The 16,949-nt window shown below is 39.0% G+C and overlaps 2 protein-coding genes across 2 annotated transcripts; one reads left to right on the top strand and one right to left on the bottom strand.

The window, feature by feature from the left end:
* The first annotated feature begins 5,847 nt into the window (after positions 1-5,847).
* rad21b (RAD21 cohesin complex component b) lies at positions 5,848-10,803 on the top strand. Its single transcript, XM_053334445.1, has 13 exons — positions 5,848-5,991; positions 6,178-6,307; positions 7,044-7,143; positions 7,647-7,753; positions 7,883-8,092; positions 8,518-8,640; positions 8,774-8,902; positions 8,983-9,206; positions 9,323-9,479; positions 9,693-9,838; positions 9,989-10,147; positions 10,269-10,352; positions 10,612-10,803. Exons 1-13 carry the CDS (start codon positions 5,848-5,850, stop codon positions 10,801-10,803), a joined length of 1,905 nt encoding a protein of 634 aa, XP_053190420.1.
* A 1,036-nt stretch (positions 10,804-11,839) lies between these two features.
* On the bottom strand, positions 11,840-16,223 carry utp23 (UTP23 small subunit processome component). Its single transcript, XM_053334448.1, has 3 exons — positions 15,831-16,223; positions 14,566-14,737; positions 11,840-12,839 (listed from the first exon to the last, which is right to left on the bottom strand). The coding sequence occupies exons 1-3, from the start codon at positions 16,016-16,018 to the stop codon at positions 12,444-12,446; spliced, it is 756 nt and encodes a 251-aa protein (XP_053190423.1). The 5' UTR covers positions 16,019-16,223; the 3' UTR covers positions 11,840-12,443.
* Positions 16,224-16,949: the final 726 nt, after the last annotated feature.

Raw genomic sequence — 16,949 nt, 5'->3', positions numbered from 1 at the left:
CTTAGTGTATTCTTCTGCCCGATTTATGGGCCTGGCTGTGAGAAGTGAGTGGTTGCATTCGGAGGGGACATCACACTCAGTCAATGCTTTCAGAGTGTGCAGTGCATTTCCCAAAGTAATTCTTTACTTTGAGGAAGTATTTTCCTCTTTTTCAGTGCTCTATATCATATGAAACAATGCCTGAACACTGACAGAGAAGCTTTGTATATGCGTGTGAGGGTGGGTGACGCTTGTGATGTCCAACACCCTATTAAAAAACTCTCAGCCAAGTTCCCCTCCACACACTGAACATTAAATAAACGGCCTTGATTTGTTATTCTGTCATATAGTAATCTGTAAAGATGGATGGATGAGTGTGTCGGACAGAGAGAGACGGAGTAGGGCATTTGTCAGAGCTCATAAGATGTGAGCTATGACTCCATTTGTGCAGAGGTCTGTGGAGCGTGACAAGACGACAGAGGGATTAGAGTTGTCAGTCCTGAAGGTCAAGGAAGCAGGGCGCCATGTGACAACGACAGAGACAAACAAGCGGCCAAGTACGCACCAACTGAGCCGACTGATAGTGGGATAGAAGGATGAAGCAGTGGTATCTGTGACTTAACCCTCCTGTTGTCCTTGGGTACATTTTGACCTGGGAGGGCAACTCAAAAATTAGGTACAATCTAATTTACATGAGGCTTATTGACCAGAATGACCACACATATGTGTAAAACCTGTGGTAATAAGTTGGAATGAAGTTGGTTAAAAAGATCTAACCCACATAATTAGTTGATAAATTATACCTTATGCTTTATTTTGATCTCTGTTTTTTCAATTTTGACCTGGGAGGACAAAAGTTGCATTGTTGACGGGAAGACAACAGAAGGGTTAATTATCTAGCAATGGAGGTATGGATGAATGTGCATATTTATAAGTGACAGGAAGGCTTAAAATATATTGTTTGTATTATCACCATTAAGAGAAGTTAAACCCACAACTTTCAAATAATGTCCATGTCCTTAACATTGTCCTCTTACTCTCTTTTAAACAGAGTAACAGTCAGTAGAGTACATTTACAAGAACATCCTCCAAAGAAAGAAATGACAATCAGTGACAAAAGCCTCCAGAGGTCGTAGAAATGACTCTTGTCTGTTTGGAGCGGAGAAAGAAGTCAGGTGAAGTTATTTCAGAGGGGAGCGGGGAGCAGGTCGAGGTGGACTTAAACACAGGAGATCTCTGTTGATTTCCTGTTTCCTACTGACAGTCACAATCATTACTAATCTTAACTTAATGTTAAAGTAGTAATTTTAGCCCAAATCTTGATATTTTCCTAACCAAGTAAAACGTTTTTAACTGCGATTTGGACAGTATTGAAAATTATGTTGTCTGAGTTTTTATCCTCCACAGTCAGGTGGATGGACCCGTCTACTGCCTGAATGTGTTACAGGTCAGGCAACTTTGCTGCCTCCTGGTGGTAATTTCAGGTATTTCAATGTCCCAAAAATTGTCTTGCAGTCCTTTTTCTTTTAACATATAAAATATTGTGGGGTTTTTTGTTGTTGTTGTTTAAATTTATTCATGCTTGTTGTACTGACATTTAATTAAACAGAGGCCATTGATTACTTAAGGAAAAATGATAAAGCTGACATACAAATATAATTGTTAGCAGTTTGTATTTCATTTAGTTCAGTTTTAACTGGATGATGAACATTACAGAGGCAGAGAGAGTTTAGATGAAACTTGAGATTAAGCCGTGAACAAAAGCCTGTGCTGTGTCATCAAAAGAAACAGTGTCTGTCAGAGATAAACAGGACACACAGGACAGACAACCCGTGCCTTTTAGAGTGGAGTCATTGTTATCAGGGTTTCTAACACCATTGAATCCACATATTTGGCAATAAAACCACTGCAGAGGGCAAAGAGTCAGCTTCAGACTGGAACTAAAACATTCAGATTACTCTTTCACATGTCTGTGCTGTTTAAGAGTGTAGAGAGTTAATGTGTCTGCAGGCTAAAGGGACTGTTTTCATAGCACTCAGTCCTTTGTCAGCTGAGCTGGTTCAGTGTCACATGGGACAATTAATGAAGCTTCAAACTCAACTGTTCCTCATGTGGAGGGGATGAGTTCCTCAGGCAAAGAAAACTATTGTCAGATCACTTCTGAGTGAAGTACAGTGCTTTACAACACAGAAGATACATAAATTACAATTAAATATACACATAATTGTCTATCAAGATACACATAGTAAGGGAGGTTATGACTTAAGATTAAGCAAAGCAAGAAGTAAAGGTGGAACAGATGTTAATGATGATGCACATAGAGACAGAAAACCTTCATAAAAAGGACAATTTTTAGGCGTTTAGTCATTTAACAAACCTGGGATGTGGAGGCAGGAAGTCATAATGAAGAAAGGACAGTATATTCTTGTTGGTGATTCTTCTGTTTGAGGATCATAAACTGTGACCCATAACAGACTAAACAGACTGTAGATATATCTTAAAATGTTACAAAGTGCCTGACTTTGGATGCTTTTTCTCTCTCCATCTGTACACATTCATGTTGCACTAATACATGTTACTAACTTGGTTTCTTCTGCCCAGAGTTTTTTGTGCTTTCTCACCTCACAGGAGACCTTTGGCTGCAGACCATCTGCTGTCCCCTGTTCCAGCTTAATGTCCCCTGATACAACTATTATTAATTATTCATTTTCATTATTATCATTATAGTTACAGTTATGATTGTTGCTGTGCATCTTTGTTTCTTTCTCTCTATCTGTCCAGCCATATCCAGCTGCAATGTGCCTGTGTGGTTTATCGTAGGCTATTTTCAGGGACAAATTTCAGATTTAGGACCAGTTAATTGGGGGCAAAAGCTGTGTCTCCACTTGGGAAAAAGCAGATTTTGATTGGGGTGCTCCAGTCTAAATATATTGGGGTTTCAATCTAAAATCTTGCCAACATATTGTTTCTGAAAGCTGATGGTGTTAAATACTTTGGCTTTATGCTTTCTGGCTGCAAAGAGCTCTTTAACAGGGAACTCTTTGTCTTCTTCAAATAAAAAACAAAATAAACCAGCTGCTTTGTGTCTAGGAAAGTATTTTATTTTGTGTGCTTTTGTAAAACCCAAGAATCTAATCATGTGAACTGAACTGAAAAAACCTACCACCCTTATTCATAATGTCAGTATCCATGAAAACACCTTTACTTTTTTGGTGGGCTTAATGGGTACACTTTCCCTAACAGATGAAAACATTTGTTAGAAAAGTAATCAAAAAGTAATCATGAAGTAATAAGTTACATTACTTTGATTAAGCCTAATTGAAATAGTTACATTACTTATTTTAAATAGGATAACTTGTCATCTGTAACCTATTATATGTCCATATTTTTCTAAATTAGCACTACCAGAGCAATACACAGGTGCTCAGCATCCCTCCCCCTGCCTCTCATCAGGACCACTGTCTGCATCCTACTGAGCTTTTCAACCCGACCCAATCCCTCTAGCAGTGGAGGGAGAAGAAGGGTGTGGGGGGGGCGACGCCATCTTGTTTGTTTTAGTCGGAGGAGGGGGTGGGGAAAAAAACCCAGCCACCAGCAGCTGCTGCATCACGGCCGGCAAAACGGGGGGAAAGGACAAAACGGCTAACCGGTGAGCCAATTATGTACATGTATGTCAAATGTCAGCATGAAATATATATAAATTATCCCCATAAATCATCGTTGTTTTAATGACAGTTGCTAACGTTAGCTCGTCTTCATCTTCATCATCACCTGTTGGGATCCAGAGGAGAACGTCAATGGTCACTGCGGAGAATTAACTGCGACGTTAACGTGAATCTAACTGTTGTCTCCTTCCATTGACATTAATGGCATTTTTTTGAAAAATGCTATTATTATTACCTAGTACGTGTAATGTTTCTGTATCGTCACCTGTTGGGATCCAGAGGAGAACGTCAACGGTCACTGCGGAGAATTAACTGCGACGTTTACGTGAATCTAACGGTCGTGGCCGTCTTCTTTCATTATTGACATTAATGGCGTTTTTTGAAAAATGCTATTATTATTACCTACGTGTAATGTTTGTCACTGTCATATTTAGCAGTGATTCCTATCTGCGGTTTAGTGCAGTGGTGCAGATGTCGGCTTCAGTTTTTTATTTAACCTATACATGACCGACAAGTCCTCTTTACATGTATGTTTCCAAGTTAAAGGATAGGTTCACTTTTTTTTCCAAGTCTGTCGTAAAACTACAGGTGTCCAGATTAACATTGAAATAGGTTTTTACTTGCTATAATAATTCCTCATGTTCATACTGACTATAAAAAGATCCCCTTCAATATGTGCTTTCAGTGCAAGGCCAACATCCAGTCATTTTATTAGGTTTTTTTTTAAAGTGTTGTGGTTATTTGATCAGATTTGTGAGATTTTATGTGTGGTGTTTACCTGACAGGAAGTTGTTGTTGCTAGGAAACAATGAATGTATATTTCGTTTCATGGGCTGATTTTATTTTTATGTTATTTACATTTTTTTGCTCTTAAAAAATAGTCCTGATTAATTAGAGGAAAAGTGACCACTGTTTTTTCATGTAACTAACAAGAGAAAAGTTGATATTGTGTGATATGTGATATGCTGTGTGGTAAAACACTTGTACTTGTTGTACACTGAGAACCTCCTGTTCATACTGACTATTAAAAGATCCCCTTCAAAATGTACTTTCAGTGTAAGTGATGAGAGCCAAAATCCACACGATGTCCACACAGTCATTTTGTGCAAAGAAAATACATTTAAAAGTTTTATATGGAGCTTATATGAGGCTGTAGGTACTCATATCAAGTGGATATCTGACACATTTACAGTCTTTTTAGCATAAAGTTTCTTCACTGTGTTTCCCTGTCTACTTGCTTTGACTCATTTGGACGGCTGAAGCTTTCATACATTTTTGCACAGAAGGAAGACTGCAGATTTTGTCCCCTATCACATACATTTTTATGTCATATGAAATGTACAGACAGATGGTTTTAACACTAAAATATGGAATGTCATTTTTAAAAATAGGTGACAAAATCTCAATTCAAGGCCGACTTACTCATTTCTAGCTGACTGCTTTTGACCGTGCCACACAGTATGAATGAGACAACTACCCACGATAAACCCACTACCCATTTCATGTAATTAGCTGTAGACAGAGAACAAAAACAGAGGTTATGGTTTTTGTATGAGGTCTCGTGCCTTACTTCATTGGAAACATCAATTGACCAAACAATATTAACCCAAAGTCCATTTACTACTCGTTGTTATTGCTGTGGTTATTTAATAAATAAACTGTTAATCTCAATTTAAAGCCAGCGTGGATGAGAGGTCCTTAAAGTGTGAACACCATCTGTACAACTTTATGTACTGATGAAAATGATGTGATGTGTTTGAAGGTGTGAAACAAGCAAGTTAATGGACCTTAACTTAATCAAAAATTAATGTTATGTAGAAAAGGTATGTTGGAGGGAGCACAGTGAGTTTTTCTAAGTGTTTGAAAGCACTGTCAAACGATTGAGGAAAATCTCAATAAATTCAGCCGTGAACCGCCGTCTTTAGATCTATTTAGCTACTAGACAACCATGTCTTCATCTTCAAAGAGTCAGCTAACAAAAGCTCCGACCACATCACAATAAACGTGTCCTTTCAGCTGTCACGCTTTATTTACCCATTCAGAGTTTACCTATTCAATCAAATATGTGTGTTTGTGCTGTTTCCCCTCTCTCTCTCTCTCTCCCTCTCTCTCTCTCTCTCTTTCTGTCTCTCTCTCTCTCTAGGCCAGACGCCCTCCCCCTCCCCCCCCTCCCTTTCCCCTGTGGTGAGAAGGCGCTGAGACGATGTTTTACGCCCACTTTGTCCTCAGCAAACGTGGGCCGCTGGCCAAAATCTGGCTGGCGGCCCACTGGGACAAGAAGCTGACCAAGGCACATGTGTTTGAGTGCAATCTGGAGAGCAGCGTGGAGAGCATCATCTCACCCAAGGTACTTTCTCCAGAGGGGGGTGATTAACTTCCAGTCACTTTGAGATTATCACGCTCATGCTTTCAACTGTCCTACATCAGAGCGCAGAGCCCCATCCTTTCATTTCAAGCTTGTATCTTTTAGATTTATGCTACAGTATCATCGCTGATTATTCCTGGATGTGTCTTTTTTGGTGTGATTTCACAGGTGAAGATGGCTTTGAGGACATCAGGGCATCTGCTGCTGGGGGTGGTGAGGATCTACCACAGGAAGGCCAAGTATCTGCTGGCAGACTGTAACGAGGCCTTCATTAAAATCAAGATGGCGTTTAGACCAGGTTGGGGACTCAATCTAAAATCTCCCCCACAAAAATCCTTGTGAAAAACATTGTATTATTGTACATTACATGGACCCCAGGAAGAGTAGCTGTTTCCTGGGTAACAGCTAATGGGAATCCAAATAAACTAAACTAAACTGTCCAATATCAGTGTTATAGGTGTGTAATAGCACACTCAAGTATATTATCATTACACCAATATTCCTCTTAACATACTGTTGCTATTGTGTCATTTTTATTACCTATTGTTCATAATGTTTGTTTTACTCACTTATTCTTTATTGTTCTTATTGATGCTCTTTTTATTTTTGGTATCCATTTCTGATGCTGTAAATTTCCCCATCGTGGAACTAAAAAGGATTATCTTCAATTATTTTCATGTTTTTCCCATAATGCATTTGTGAAAAGGACAGAATCAAACAAACATATTGGCTCCTAAAGAAACAGAAACATATGCTTCACATACACAATGACAGAGGTGATTGTAGACCCTTGAGCACCCCTAAATTTGATCTCAGCACCCCTAAAATAAATGAATTATTATTGTATTATTATGAATAATTTAGCAGGGGGTTTGAACACTTGCAGGGCATTGTATCTGAATCACCCCTGCACAATGATTTCTTTACGTTCAATATATTTTCATTATGAATATATTCCCAATGTATTCAGCCTGATATCTTCCTGCTACTGGTCACATGTTTATAACTCTTTTTCCTACGTTGCGGTGTTTCAGGTGTGGTGGATCTTCCAGAGGAGAACAGAGAGGCGGCGTACAACGCTATCACGCTACCTGAAGAGTTCCACGATTTTGACCAGCCGCTACCAGACCTCGAGTGAGTCCTCTGTCAGTGTACCTCTTCCTGAGAGAGCATTAGGTAGAAATATACTGAATTTAACATTTTGTGCACTATAGCAATCACAACAAACACAACTTTTTTTAGTTTATCTTGGCCTTATTCATGCCTTTATTAGACAGCTGGCAGCACAAAGTTATCAGAAAGCATTTTATTCTTCTCCAAAAACACCTATTTCAGATTACTTCTGGTTATGTTCATTATTCATAAATATTGTAAAACCAGGAGTGATTATTGTTTAATGGAAGAATTCTTGTGATGGCTCTTGCCCTTTGCTCTCCACCTGCTCATTGAACCTATTTCTACATTCTTGGAAATGAAGGTCATCGTTAAAAAAAAGTGAATTGACAGTCACAAAATAACCGTTCTGTTAACTGCAACCTTTCATTTTCTTTGCTACCTCCAAAATATTACATTTGAAAGGAAGCACTGTAAAAAAAGAAAGCAATGCATTGAATTGACTGCGTGGTGCGTTTGAACAGTGATATTGACGTGGCTCAGCAGTTCAACTTAAACCAGAGTAGAGTGGAGGAGATCACCATGAGAGAGGAGGTGGGGAACCTCAACCTGCTGCAGGACAATGACTTCGGTAGGCATCAGAGCACAGTTTTGATTCCTTTCACACTACTTATGATAAATACTGGGTTTAACATCCTCTTCAAAAATCCACCGATTCACCATGCGAGCAGTATAAAGACACACATTTCTATCGTCGCAGCTGACTTCGGGATGGACGATCGGGAGATGATGCGGGAGGAGAGCGCGTTCGAGGTGGACATCATGGGAGCGTCGGCCTCCAACCTGCTGCTTGAGGCTGAGGCTGTCACTAACCAGATGGCCGACAAGTCCAACCATCTGGAGTACGACGACCAGTACAAGGACGACTTCGGAGACAACCCCATGGAGAGCAATGAGGGAGGGATGCTGGGTAAGATCCTACTGCTAATGGGTGTAATAATTATAGCCATAATTGTAGGATAAGACATTCTGTAGCGGTTTGTTAGCAATGAACTGGAACTTTATCAGATTTTAGGTTTCTGACATCGTTAAGTGAATATGTATATCCTCTGACTTGTGGCTCAAACAGAAGAATTAGGGCTGGACAATAAATGTAATATATTGATATAATGATATGAGACAAGATATTGTCTTAGATTTTTGATTTTGGATATCGTGATATGGCATAAGTGTTGTCTTTTCCTGTTTTATAGGCCACATTACAATAAAGTGATTTCATTTTCTGAACTTAGACTGTTCTAGCTGTTCTATTATTTGCCTTTACCCCATTTAATCACTTTATCCATTAGTGATGATCATTTATCAAAATCTAAGTGACCTTGTATGTGTGTGTAGTGGACAAGCTGTTGAGTAACGAGGACGGAGGCGGCATATTCGATGACCCTCCTGCCATCGCAGAGAGTGTGATGATGCCTCAGGACCACGGGGACGACGACGACGATTTCGATGCTCTTTCAGGTTAGTTTAGACTGTAAACACACACCATATTGTTTCATATTGTGTTGCAACAGCTTGGGAAATATATAGTTTAAAATGACCTACATAATGTTATAACATGTATATCAAACATAGTGTGGTTGTGTGTTATCAGCCGGCGCTCCAGATAGTCCAGAATCAGGCCCAACAGAGCCTCTACCTGCCATGGCTGACCAGACAGAACAGACCACCCTGGTTCATAACGAGGAAGAAACCTTCGCCCTGGAGCCCATCGACATCACAGGTAATGGTTTGTGTTTTCAGGTTTTACTTCTCTTGAGATTTTGATTACATTCTTTTTTTTAAATTTGGTCCTCCGTGTAGTCAAGGAGACGAAGGCAAAGCGTAAGAGGAAGCTGATTGTGGACAGCGTGAAGGAGCTGGACAGTAAAACTATCCGCGCACAGCTGTCCGACTACTCAGACATCGTCACCACCCTGGACCTGGCTCCTCCCACCAAGAAGCTGATGATGTGGAAGGAGACCGGAGGAGTGGAGAAGCTGTTCTCCCTCCCTGCTCAGCCTCTGTGGAACGCCAGGCTGCTAAAGGTAACGTAGCTGTAGAGAGTACACAGAAGTAATGTGAAAGCACCTTTAACATATCAAAATACTTTACCTTTCTGTTTGTCCTCTCACTTTTCTTTCTCTCCTTTTATTTTCTCCAGATGTTCACAAGGTGTCTGACCCCGCTGGTACCAGACGAGCTGAGGAAGAGGAGGAAAGGTGGAGAGGCCGACAGTCTGGATGAGTTCCTCAAAGATCTGGAGAACCCTGAGGTGCCCAGAGAAGAAACAGCAGGCCACCAACAAAGAGACATCATGGGTAAGATGTGTGTTTGGGGTTTTTTGGTATATTTTGGTATATTAATTTGGGTTTCGGTTTTGTTTTTTTTTCAATTAAATTACTATTAGTATTTTTGTATGTGGGAAAACTGCTAAAGAATATGGAAACAGCACACATGTAGTTTAAACTGAGGTGTTTTAGTGTTCCTAAGTATGTGAGTTTTTCTAATTTGTGTGTTTGTTTCCAATCCAGACCAGACCATCATGGAGGAGGCCAGCGTTCTGCAGACTTCAGCTGTGGAGGGCAGCAGGACGACCCTCGATGAGTCCGCCATGCCCCCTCCATCTTCACAACGTGGCCTGAAACGCAAGGCCCAGGACACAGAGCCAGCCCTGCCCGTGAGTACAACTTGGACCCCTGCAGGTTTTTGTTGTTCTGCCTCTCTCTCTGGCCTCTCCCACAAACTCCCACCAACCATCATCTATCTCTTTTTCCTCTTCCGCTCTGTCTTCTAGATGGGAGCCCTGGACCAACAGCAGCAGCAGCAGCAGCAGCAGGGGTCCAGATCCTCTGCCGTGTCCCAGCAGCTGGAGCCGTCCAACGCGGAGCTGCCTCCAGAGGAGACCACTAACATCAGCCAGCTCATAGACTTGGATCTGCTGGGAGAGAAGGACAAGAAGAAGGGCGATGATGACTCTGATGACGAGGTGAGATGGAGGTCCAGAATAATGTGTGGTTTTATAAGTTACTGATGTTTTTTGTGATTTAAAAGGTTGTTCTTCTATAAGTTTTCTTCATGAATGTTTGTGACTGTGTGTTTTGTGTCAGGAGGAGGAGGGGCAGGGAGGAGACCAGGACCAGGAGGAAAGGAGGTGGAACAAAAGAACCCAACAGATGCTTCATGGCCTCCAGGTGAGTGTATATGTTCATATTAGACGAAGCAGAAGATCTTGTTGCTACAAAGGTACGCTCACATCCTGAAGCATTTTATACCAAGCTGCACAACCTTAGATTCTGTACTTTCATGGTATTGAGTGAATTGTGCCTGTGTCATCATGTACAGTCAGGTTTTTAGTTATTTTAATCAGATTTGAAATGAAACTTTGGTATGAATGAATTAATCTCTCTCTCTCTCTCTCTCTCTCTCTCTCTCTCTTCCTCCTTGCCACAGAGGGTGATGGCCAAAACAGGTGCACAGTCCGTCAGCCTGCTAGACCTCTGCAGGAACAATAACAAGAAGCAGGCGGCGGCCAAGTTCTACAGCTTCCTGGTGCTGAAGAAGCAGCAGGCGGTGGAGCTGGTGCAGGAGGAGCCTTACAGCGACATCGTAGCGACGCCAGGGCCTCGCTTCCACATCATCTAAGAAAAACACAACTTTACAGTCTGAAAAGTTAACTTACTTTTTTTTTTTAATTTAACAATTTATTTAAGTTTATTTAAGTCATTTTGTTTTTTTGTACTACAAGTTTTATTTTTGTGTGCTGTTGAGATTCTTTCATGTGCAATTTATGTCTTAATATTGAAATGTGGAGCAGTGGTGGGAGGAATTAGATCTGAATAACACGGTTTGTTACTAAGAGATTTCCTTCCTTGAAAAATCTGGCATGGCAAACTCCAAACAATGGACTCATGTTAGTCATTTATTTAACTATTTATTGATTTTTATTATTTATTAACACCCATATAAAAGCAAAAAAAAAGCTTGTAGTTCATTGGAGTTGCCGTATGTTGGATTTTTCAAGCAGATGTCACCAATTTTGACTAAAGCACTATGTCGCGTTGCACCGGGCGTGACACCAAAGTTATTATAACAAGGTGGATTATTATTATTATTATTAAGACATGTTTACAGCGATAACTCAATCAGCCATGTTACTCGGAGACTCGCCTCGTTCCCACCACTGCGGAAAGAAAGTTCTCATGTACGCTGAGGAAAATATGAGCATGCACTACTATAACCCGTCTCTGCCTGTTTAACCTTTTTTGTGAATTCAGAAATCAATGAGAAAAAAAGCTAAAAACTAAAAAAAAAAAAGAGCTTCAGATACAGTTCGATCAACTTTTAGATGAAAACATGAGTGGTCTGCCGTACTTTGCATGCTCTAGTCCCAGAACAAACCATTTTTATATCGCCGTCTTGCTACTAGAAATCCTTCTTAAACTGGCTCAGATTATGTGAGACAGATTATCCTGTAATCCCTTTTTTTCTTATAGATGGATAATCACGTAGGAACAAAGCGGTAATGTATCGTCTTGATAATTAAGACTATTTTAGCTGTCGTGCTCTTACAGTTTAGAGTAAAAAAAAAAAACAGTAAACACAGCCTCTGTTCTGTATTCACTGATTGTAGTAAAAAATACAGTTTACAGAGAATGATAAGCATTCATAGGTTGTTTTTATTTATTTATTTATTTAAATACAAGAAAAAAATGAGTTTTTAATGAAAAGAATTACTTGAAAACACGATCAAGTGAAGTCTGAATGAACATTTAGACTCTAAACTCATCATACATAAAAAAACTCTGCAGGCTGAAATCACAGTCACACTTCTTCCTTCGTGCTTTCTGCAAAGACGGCTGAATGCATCGTTGTCTTTTTTAAAATATCTGCTTCATACATATATAAAATGCATATTATAACATCATGAGTGCATCTTATATTTTAAACTCTGTGCCTGTAATACTGCTTTTCCCCCCCTTATTTTGTATTTTAAAAAAAGCAGAGATAAACCTTGCAGATAAAAATGTATGTATTGGAGCTGTTTGGATCTTATGCCTGTTATAGTCGTGAGTCTCTGAAACTGTTGCGAGAATTTTTCAAAATAAAAGCATTTGAGAGGTATTTTTAAACTGGTGTTTTTTGTGTAATAAAACACTGATTTATTCTATGAAGTCACAAGAGAGAGAAGAACAGAGCAGAATGTTTTATATTAACCACGAACATCAAACTCAAATATTAGACACATAATGAAGAGAAGTCTCTGGGTGGGCTCTTCTGCCACATTATGGATTAGAGAGCGAAGGTGCAGATGTGTTATCTCCTCCCTCCGTCTTGCGTTTCTTGTGCCGGCTCCTTTTCCTCTTCTCCCCCTGCTCTGTTTTTTTCTGCGGCGGTGTCGGCCCCGCTTTCTTCTTCTTCTTCAGGCAGCTCAGAGGGTTCGGGTTGCTCTGTTTCCTCTTCCTCTTCTTCCCCCGTCTCTCTCCGTCCTTGATGCCCTGCTCTTCTTTCAGGCTGCGGATGCTCTGATGCTGGGCCGGGCTCACCAGCTCTCCCAGCTGGACGGCCTGGACGTGGTCTAGGGTCGACTGGCTCGGCTTGTCCAGCACGATGGTGTTGAGGATGATGTAGAGCAGAGGAACCCCGGGGATCTTCTTCAGGCCCGTGGTCACCGCGTGGTCCTGGAGAACACAAACACAAAAACTACTCAGGAGGGGGTGGTCTTCAGAAATCTTTAAACTTAGGCTTGAAAATGCTCATATGGCAATTTTCTAACAGATAACTAACTGGTTTCCACTTTTCCCAGTTTGATGACACCCACTTTCATACTTTGATGGAAGGATTTATCTCCTCTAAATTGAAAGTTAACCATCTTAATATAAACTAGTATCAGATTACCCCTTTATCACAAGTTTGTTGTAGCTCAGTCTAAATAAGGAGAGGAGACTCTGAGTTCAGACTGCTACCAAACAACATCTAGACCTAATTATTCTTCTTCTCTTGTTTTTATTCCGCACCTATTGCCTATTTTAGATAATGAAACACTTGAAACATCATTTATTTTAGCTTCTAAATTATTCTCCTATACTTAAAATAAAATGTACTATGCAAATAAAAATGTATAATATTCTTTTACCTCCATATTTCTCATATTAACTGTCTTACATGAATTATCAGAGTATCAACAGCTCTTATTAAATTAACTTGAATTAAATTAAAGAGTACGGTATATAACTGCTCTATGTGAAAAGCGCCTTGAGATGACTTTTGTTGTAATTTGGCGCTATACAAATAAAGATTGATTGATTCATTGAGTGAAATAAAATAAGCTCTATCAAATGAAGTCACAACAGGTTAATTATGTCTATATTGAGAGAGTATTTCTCTCCTTTAGAAACTCACAGATTTTTTTATCTGAATAATCTGCAAGACCCAAACTAAAGACCGAAACTATTCAACATTTCACCAAAAAAGGGGCAGAGAGAGGGCAAAGATCAGTGAAATATTAGAAAACAACAATATAAACATTATTTTTCTTCTTCGCTGCTCTTCATTCACAAGCTGTAGATGGACAGCCATGGATCAGTCAGACTACACCATTTTTTTAAAACTCAATTCCTCCCTAAAGAAAAGTATCATAAAGTCTCTCTCTCTCTCTCTCTCTCTCTCTCTCTCTCTCTCTCTCTCTCTCTCTCTCTCTCTCTCTCTCTCTCTCTCTCTCTCTCTCTCTCTCTCTCTCTCTCTCTCACTCTCACTCTCTCTCACTCTCTCTCTCACTCTCTCTCTCTCACTCTCTCTCTCTCACTCAATCTGCCAGAATAGACAGTTTTTAATATCTTTTAACCGTGTAAGCAACACTCACATTTTATTTTATGTCCTTTAATAACTTCTTATTTAAAGCGACTCTTACCTTTCTTCCATTTCACACAGCAGCACTTTGAAAAAACTTGGAACAGCAACAACCCCTCCTCCCTTCTATGTCCCACCCCCGCACTCCCACTTAATATTTAAAAACCTATTATCTGAGAAGCTCTCAGATACATATGAGACTGTAAATGAATGCTTAATTAAACATTACTGTGAGGAGAAGTAATTTAAGCCTCTTACGCACAGCTAATTCGGACTAATTGAACAGAGCTGCAATAACTCCTCCTCTAATTAAAGTTATTATGTTCAGTTTGAGTTCAGATTGTTTTAGAAACCCACTTTGAACAGTTCTCCATACTCAACACATTAACTACAGCCTCCATAATGAGAAGAAAGTCCAATAAACAAAAACATGTAATATTATAACCTTCATGAAGCACAATATGTAATACATAAATGATAGTAACAGTGCTGGCATGTAGTCTGCTTCCTTTTGCATATAAAATCTAAAAGACTCCACCTGTGTGTGTTTTTATTTACCTGTGTGGCGACAAAGTAGTGGTGTGGGTTTGTCTCCTCCAACATGGACAGCAGACACTTTGAGGCAGGAACGGGATCCTTAAAATGTGGACATCTCCTCACCTGGAACCTCTGCAGGATGAGTTTGGCCCCGTAAAGCTCCTTCAGAGACTCCAGTTCTTTCAGAGCACAGCTGAGGTGGAAGAAGTAATCAGATCATTTATTTATGTTTTCTTAAAAATAGTGTTTAAATCTCATCTTGTCTCGTTCTCGTGAGCTGAGTGTAACATCACACCCCTACTGACTACACAACATTTTTAATTATATTGCTGCAGTAAGTATTTTATTATTACCGTATTTATTTTTTATTACATACATATATATAGATATACACACACATAGATTTGTTTCATTAGTACAACTTTTGGGTATTTTTAGTAATATACTTTTCTTATTTTTTTTATTGGATAGTTAGAGATGTATTTCTATGTGAAGTGTGGATGCTGTAAACCAGGAAATCACCTATGAAGGATCAATAAAGTATCTATCTATCTATCTATCTATCTAAGACATCAAAAGCCAGAAAGGTTGAAAATCACTGGAATGCATCTTTAATAATGTGCTATATAAAGTTTGTCATATTAACAATTGTGTCAAATATTCATCTGGAAAAAAAAGAAGCTGTAAAACAAATGTAGTGGAGTAGAAAGTACAATATTTCCCTTTGAAATCTAGTGGAGTGTAAATATAAAGTAGCATTACATGGAAATACTTAAGTAAAATACCTGAATTGTGTTTAAGTAAATGTACTTAGTTACTACAGAAAAACAGGCACTAGTGGGATTTGAGACCTTCTGTAGATTAGGGTGGATTAGAGTAAAGTGGGACAACTAGACTCCAGTGCATTTATCACTTTTTCTATTCAGTTATTTTAAAGCTAACTAATATGCAAACTGTTTAAGTTATAGTTTGTAACATTACACATGTGAACATACAGGCTATTAGTTTTTTAACCTTTCTGATGGGAAAGAAAGAAATAAAGACAATGAGGCTGCTTCGTATAAATCAAAGTATTTCTAAGCCTAAAAAAATAGTGTCCCAGTTTACAAAATCTACAAGTTCTGAAACAATTTAGCAGGGATTTCATAATGATATTAAGTGTTGATATAATGTATTGGGTTCATATTTAAATATGGTATCAGTCAGAATAGCAAAAAGTGTCCCACATTACCCTGATCCACCCTATATAACAGACAGGACACTTTATTTAAACCTGAGTTACTCACCTGGTGGTACACAGCTGGACCTCCCCCATCAGGTATTTGGGCAGCTGCTCTTTGATCTGGATCTTGTTCTTCAGAGCAGCCTGACAGAAAGTCCCATCGATGAGGATCTGAAAAGGCTGCCTGAAGTTAAAGTTGAATTTGTAGAAGCTGATGTTCTTCTTGGCATGTTTCTGTCGCTTGATCTTCATGGTGGACTGTTGGTAGGAAGTTAGTAGTAGAAATAATAATAGTAGAGGGAGGTGAAGTCAGATAGTTTTTATATCCGTCCGTCAGTGAGTTAATGATGATTATTCCGGTCTGTTTAATCGATGAGTTTCATGATTAATTCCCAAAAATGAGCTTAAATCATCTGCTAACGTCCCTAAAGCATGGACGCTTCTAATGTACACAACACGCTTGTGGTGCCACGTCTCAGGACTCCGTGCGGAAACAACTCACACAACGAAGGTTCCGGGATAACATAATGCTCACTAGACTATTTATACAAACTAATTATTCTCTTTAAATAGCAAGTTTTATTTATTTAGATAGATAGATAGATAGATAGATAGATAGATAGATAGATAGATAGATAGATAGATAGATAGATAGATAGCCATAGCTCTATTTTACATTCAGTATTTTATTGCAGATTCTGATCAGATGAGAATAAGAGGAAAACTTCTTCCACTCATGTCTTGGTCACAATTCTTTATTAACCAAATGTAAAGTATTCATTATCATCACCTTATATGAGTTTAACATGTGCTATGTGCTAACCTATAAGCACAATTTTGTGACATCAAAACTAGTTCAGAGTAGTCAGATAGTTCAATCATGATCCAATATGCAACTTTCACAAGTGTGATGTGGGAAATTGTAACAGAGTGCACATTCACTGAGAATATAGATTCAATGCCCAGTTAAACCTTTGAAACGATAAGAGCATATTCATGGTTTCTGGATTTTAACAATGATGGAGATATATGTTTTTTAGTAGCTTATTGAATTTATTTTTTGAAAAGTATACATTTTAAATTCGACATTTTTTCATTCAAAGCAGATTATTTGTATGTCTTACTCTATATAGATGATCGAAATTGTTTATGCATTTATGTAAAAATATATATTTTTTTATGT

This window comes from Scomber japonicus, chromosome 15 (genome assembly GCF_027409825.1).
Source record: "Scomber japonicus isolate fScoJap1 chromosome 15, fScoJap1.pri, whole genome shotgun sequence".
In the NCBI taxonomy this organism is placed as follows: domain Eukaryota; kingdom Metazoa; phylum Chordata; class Actinopteri; order Scombriformes; family Scombridae; genus Scomber; species Scomber japonicus.
The sequence above is the reverse complement of the archived record's forward strand: the minus strand, read 5'-3'. Positions and strand labels throughout refer to the sequence as shown.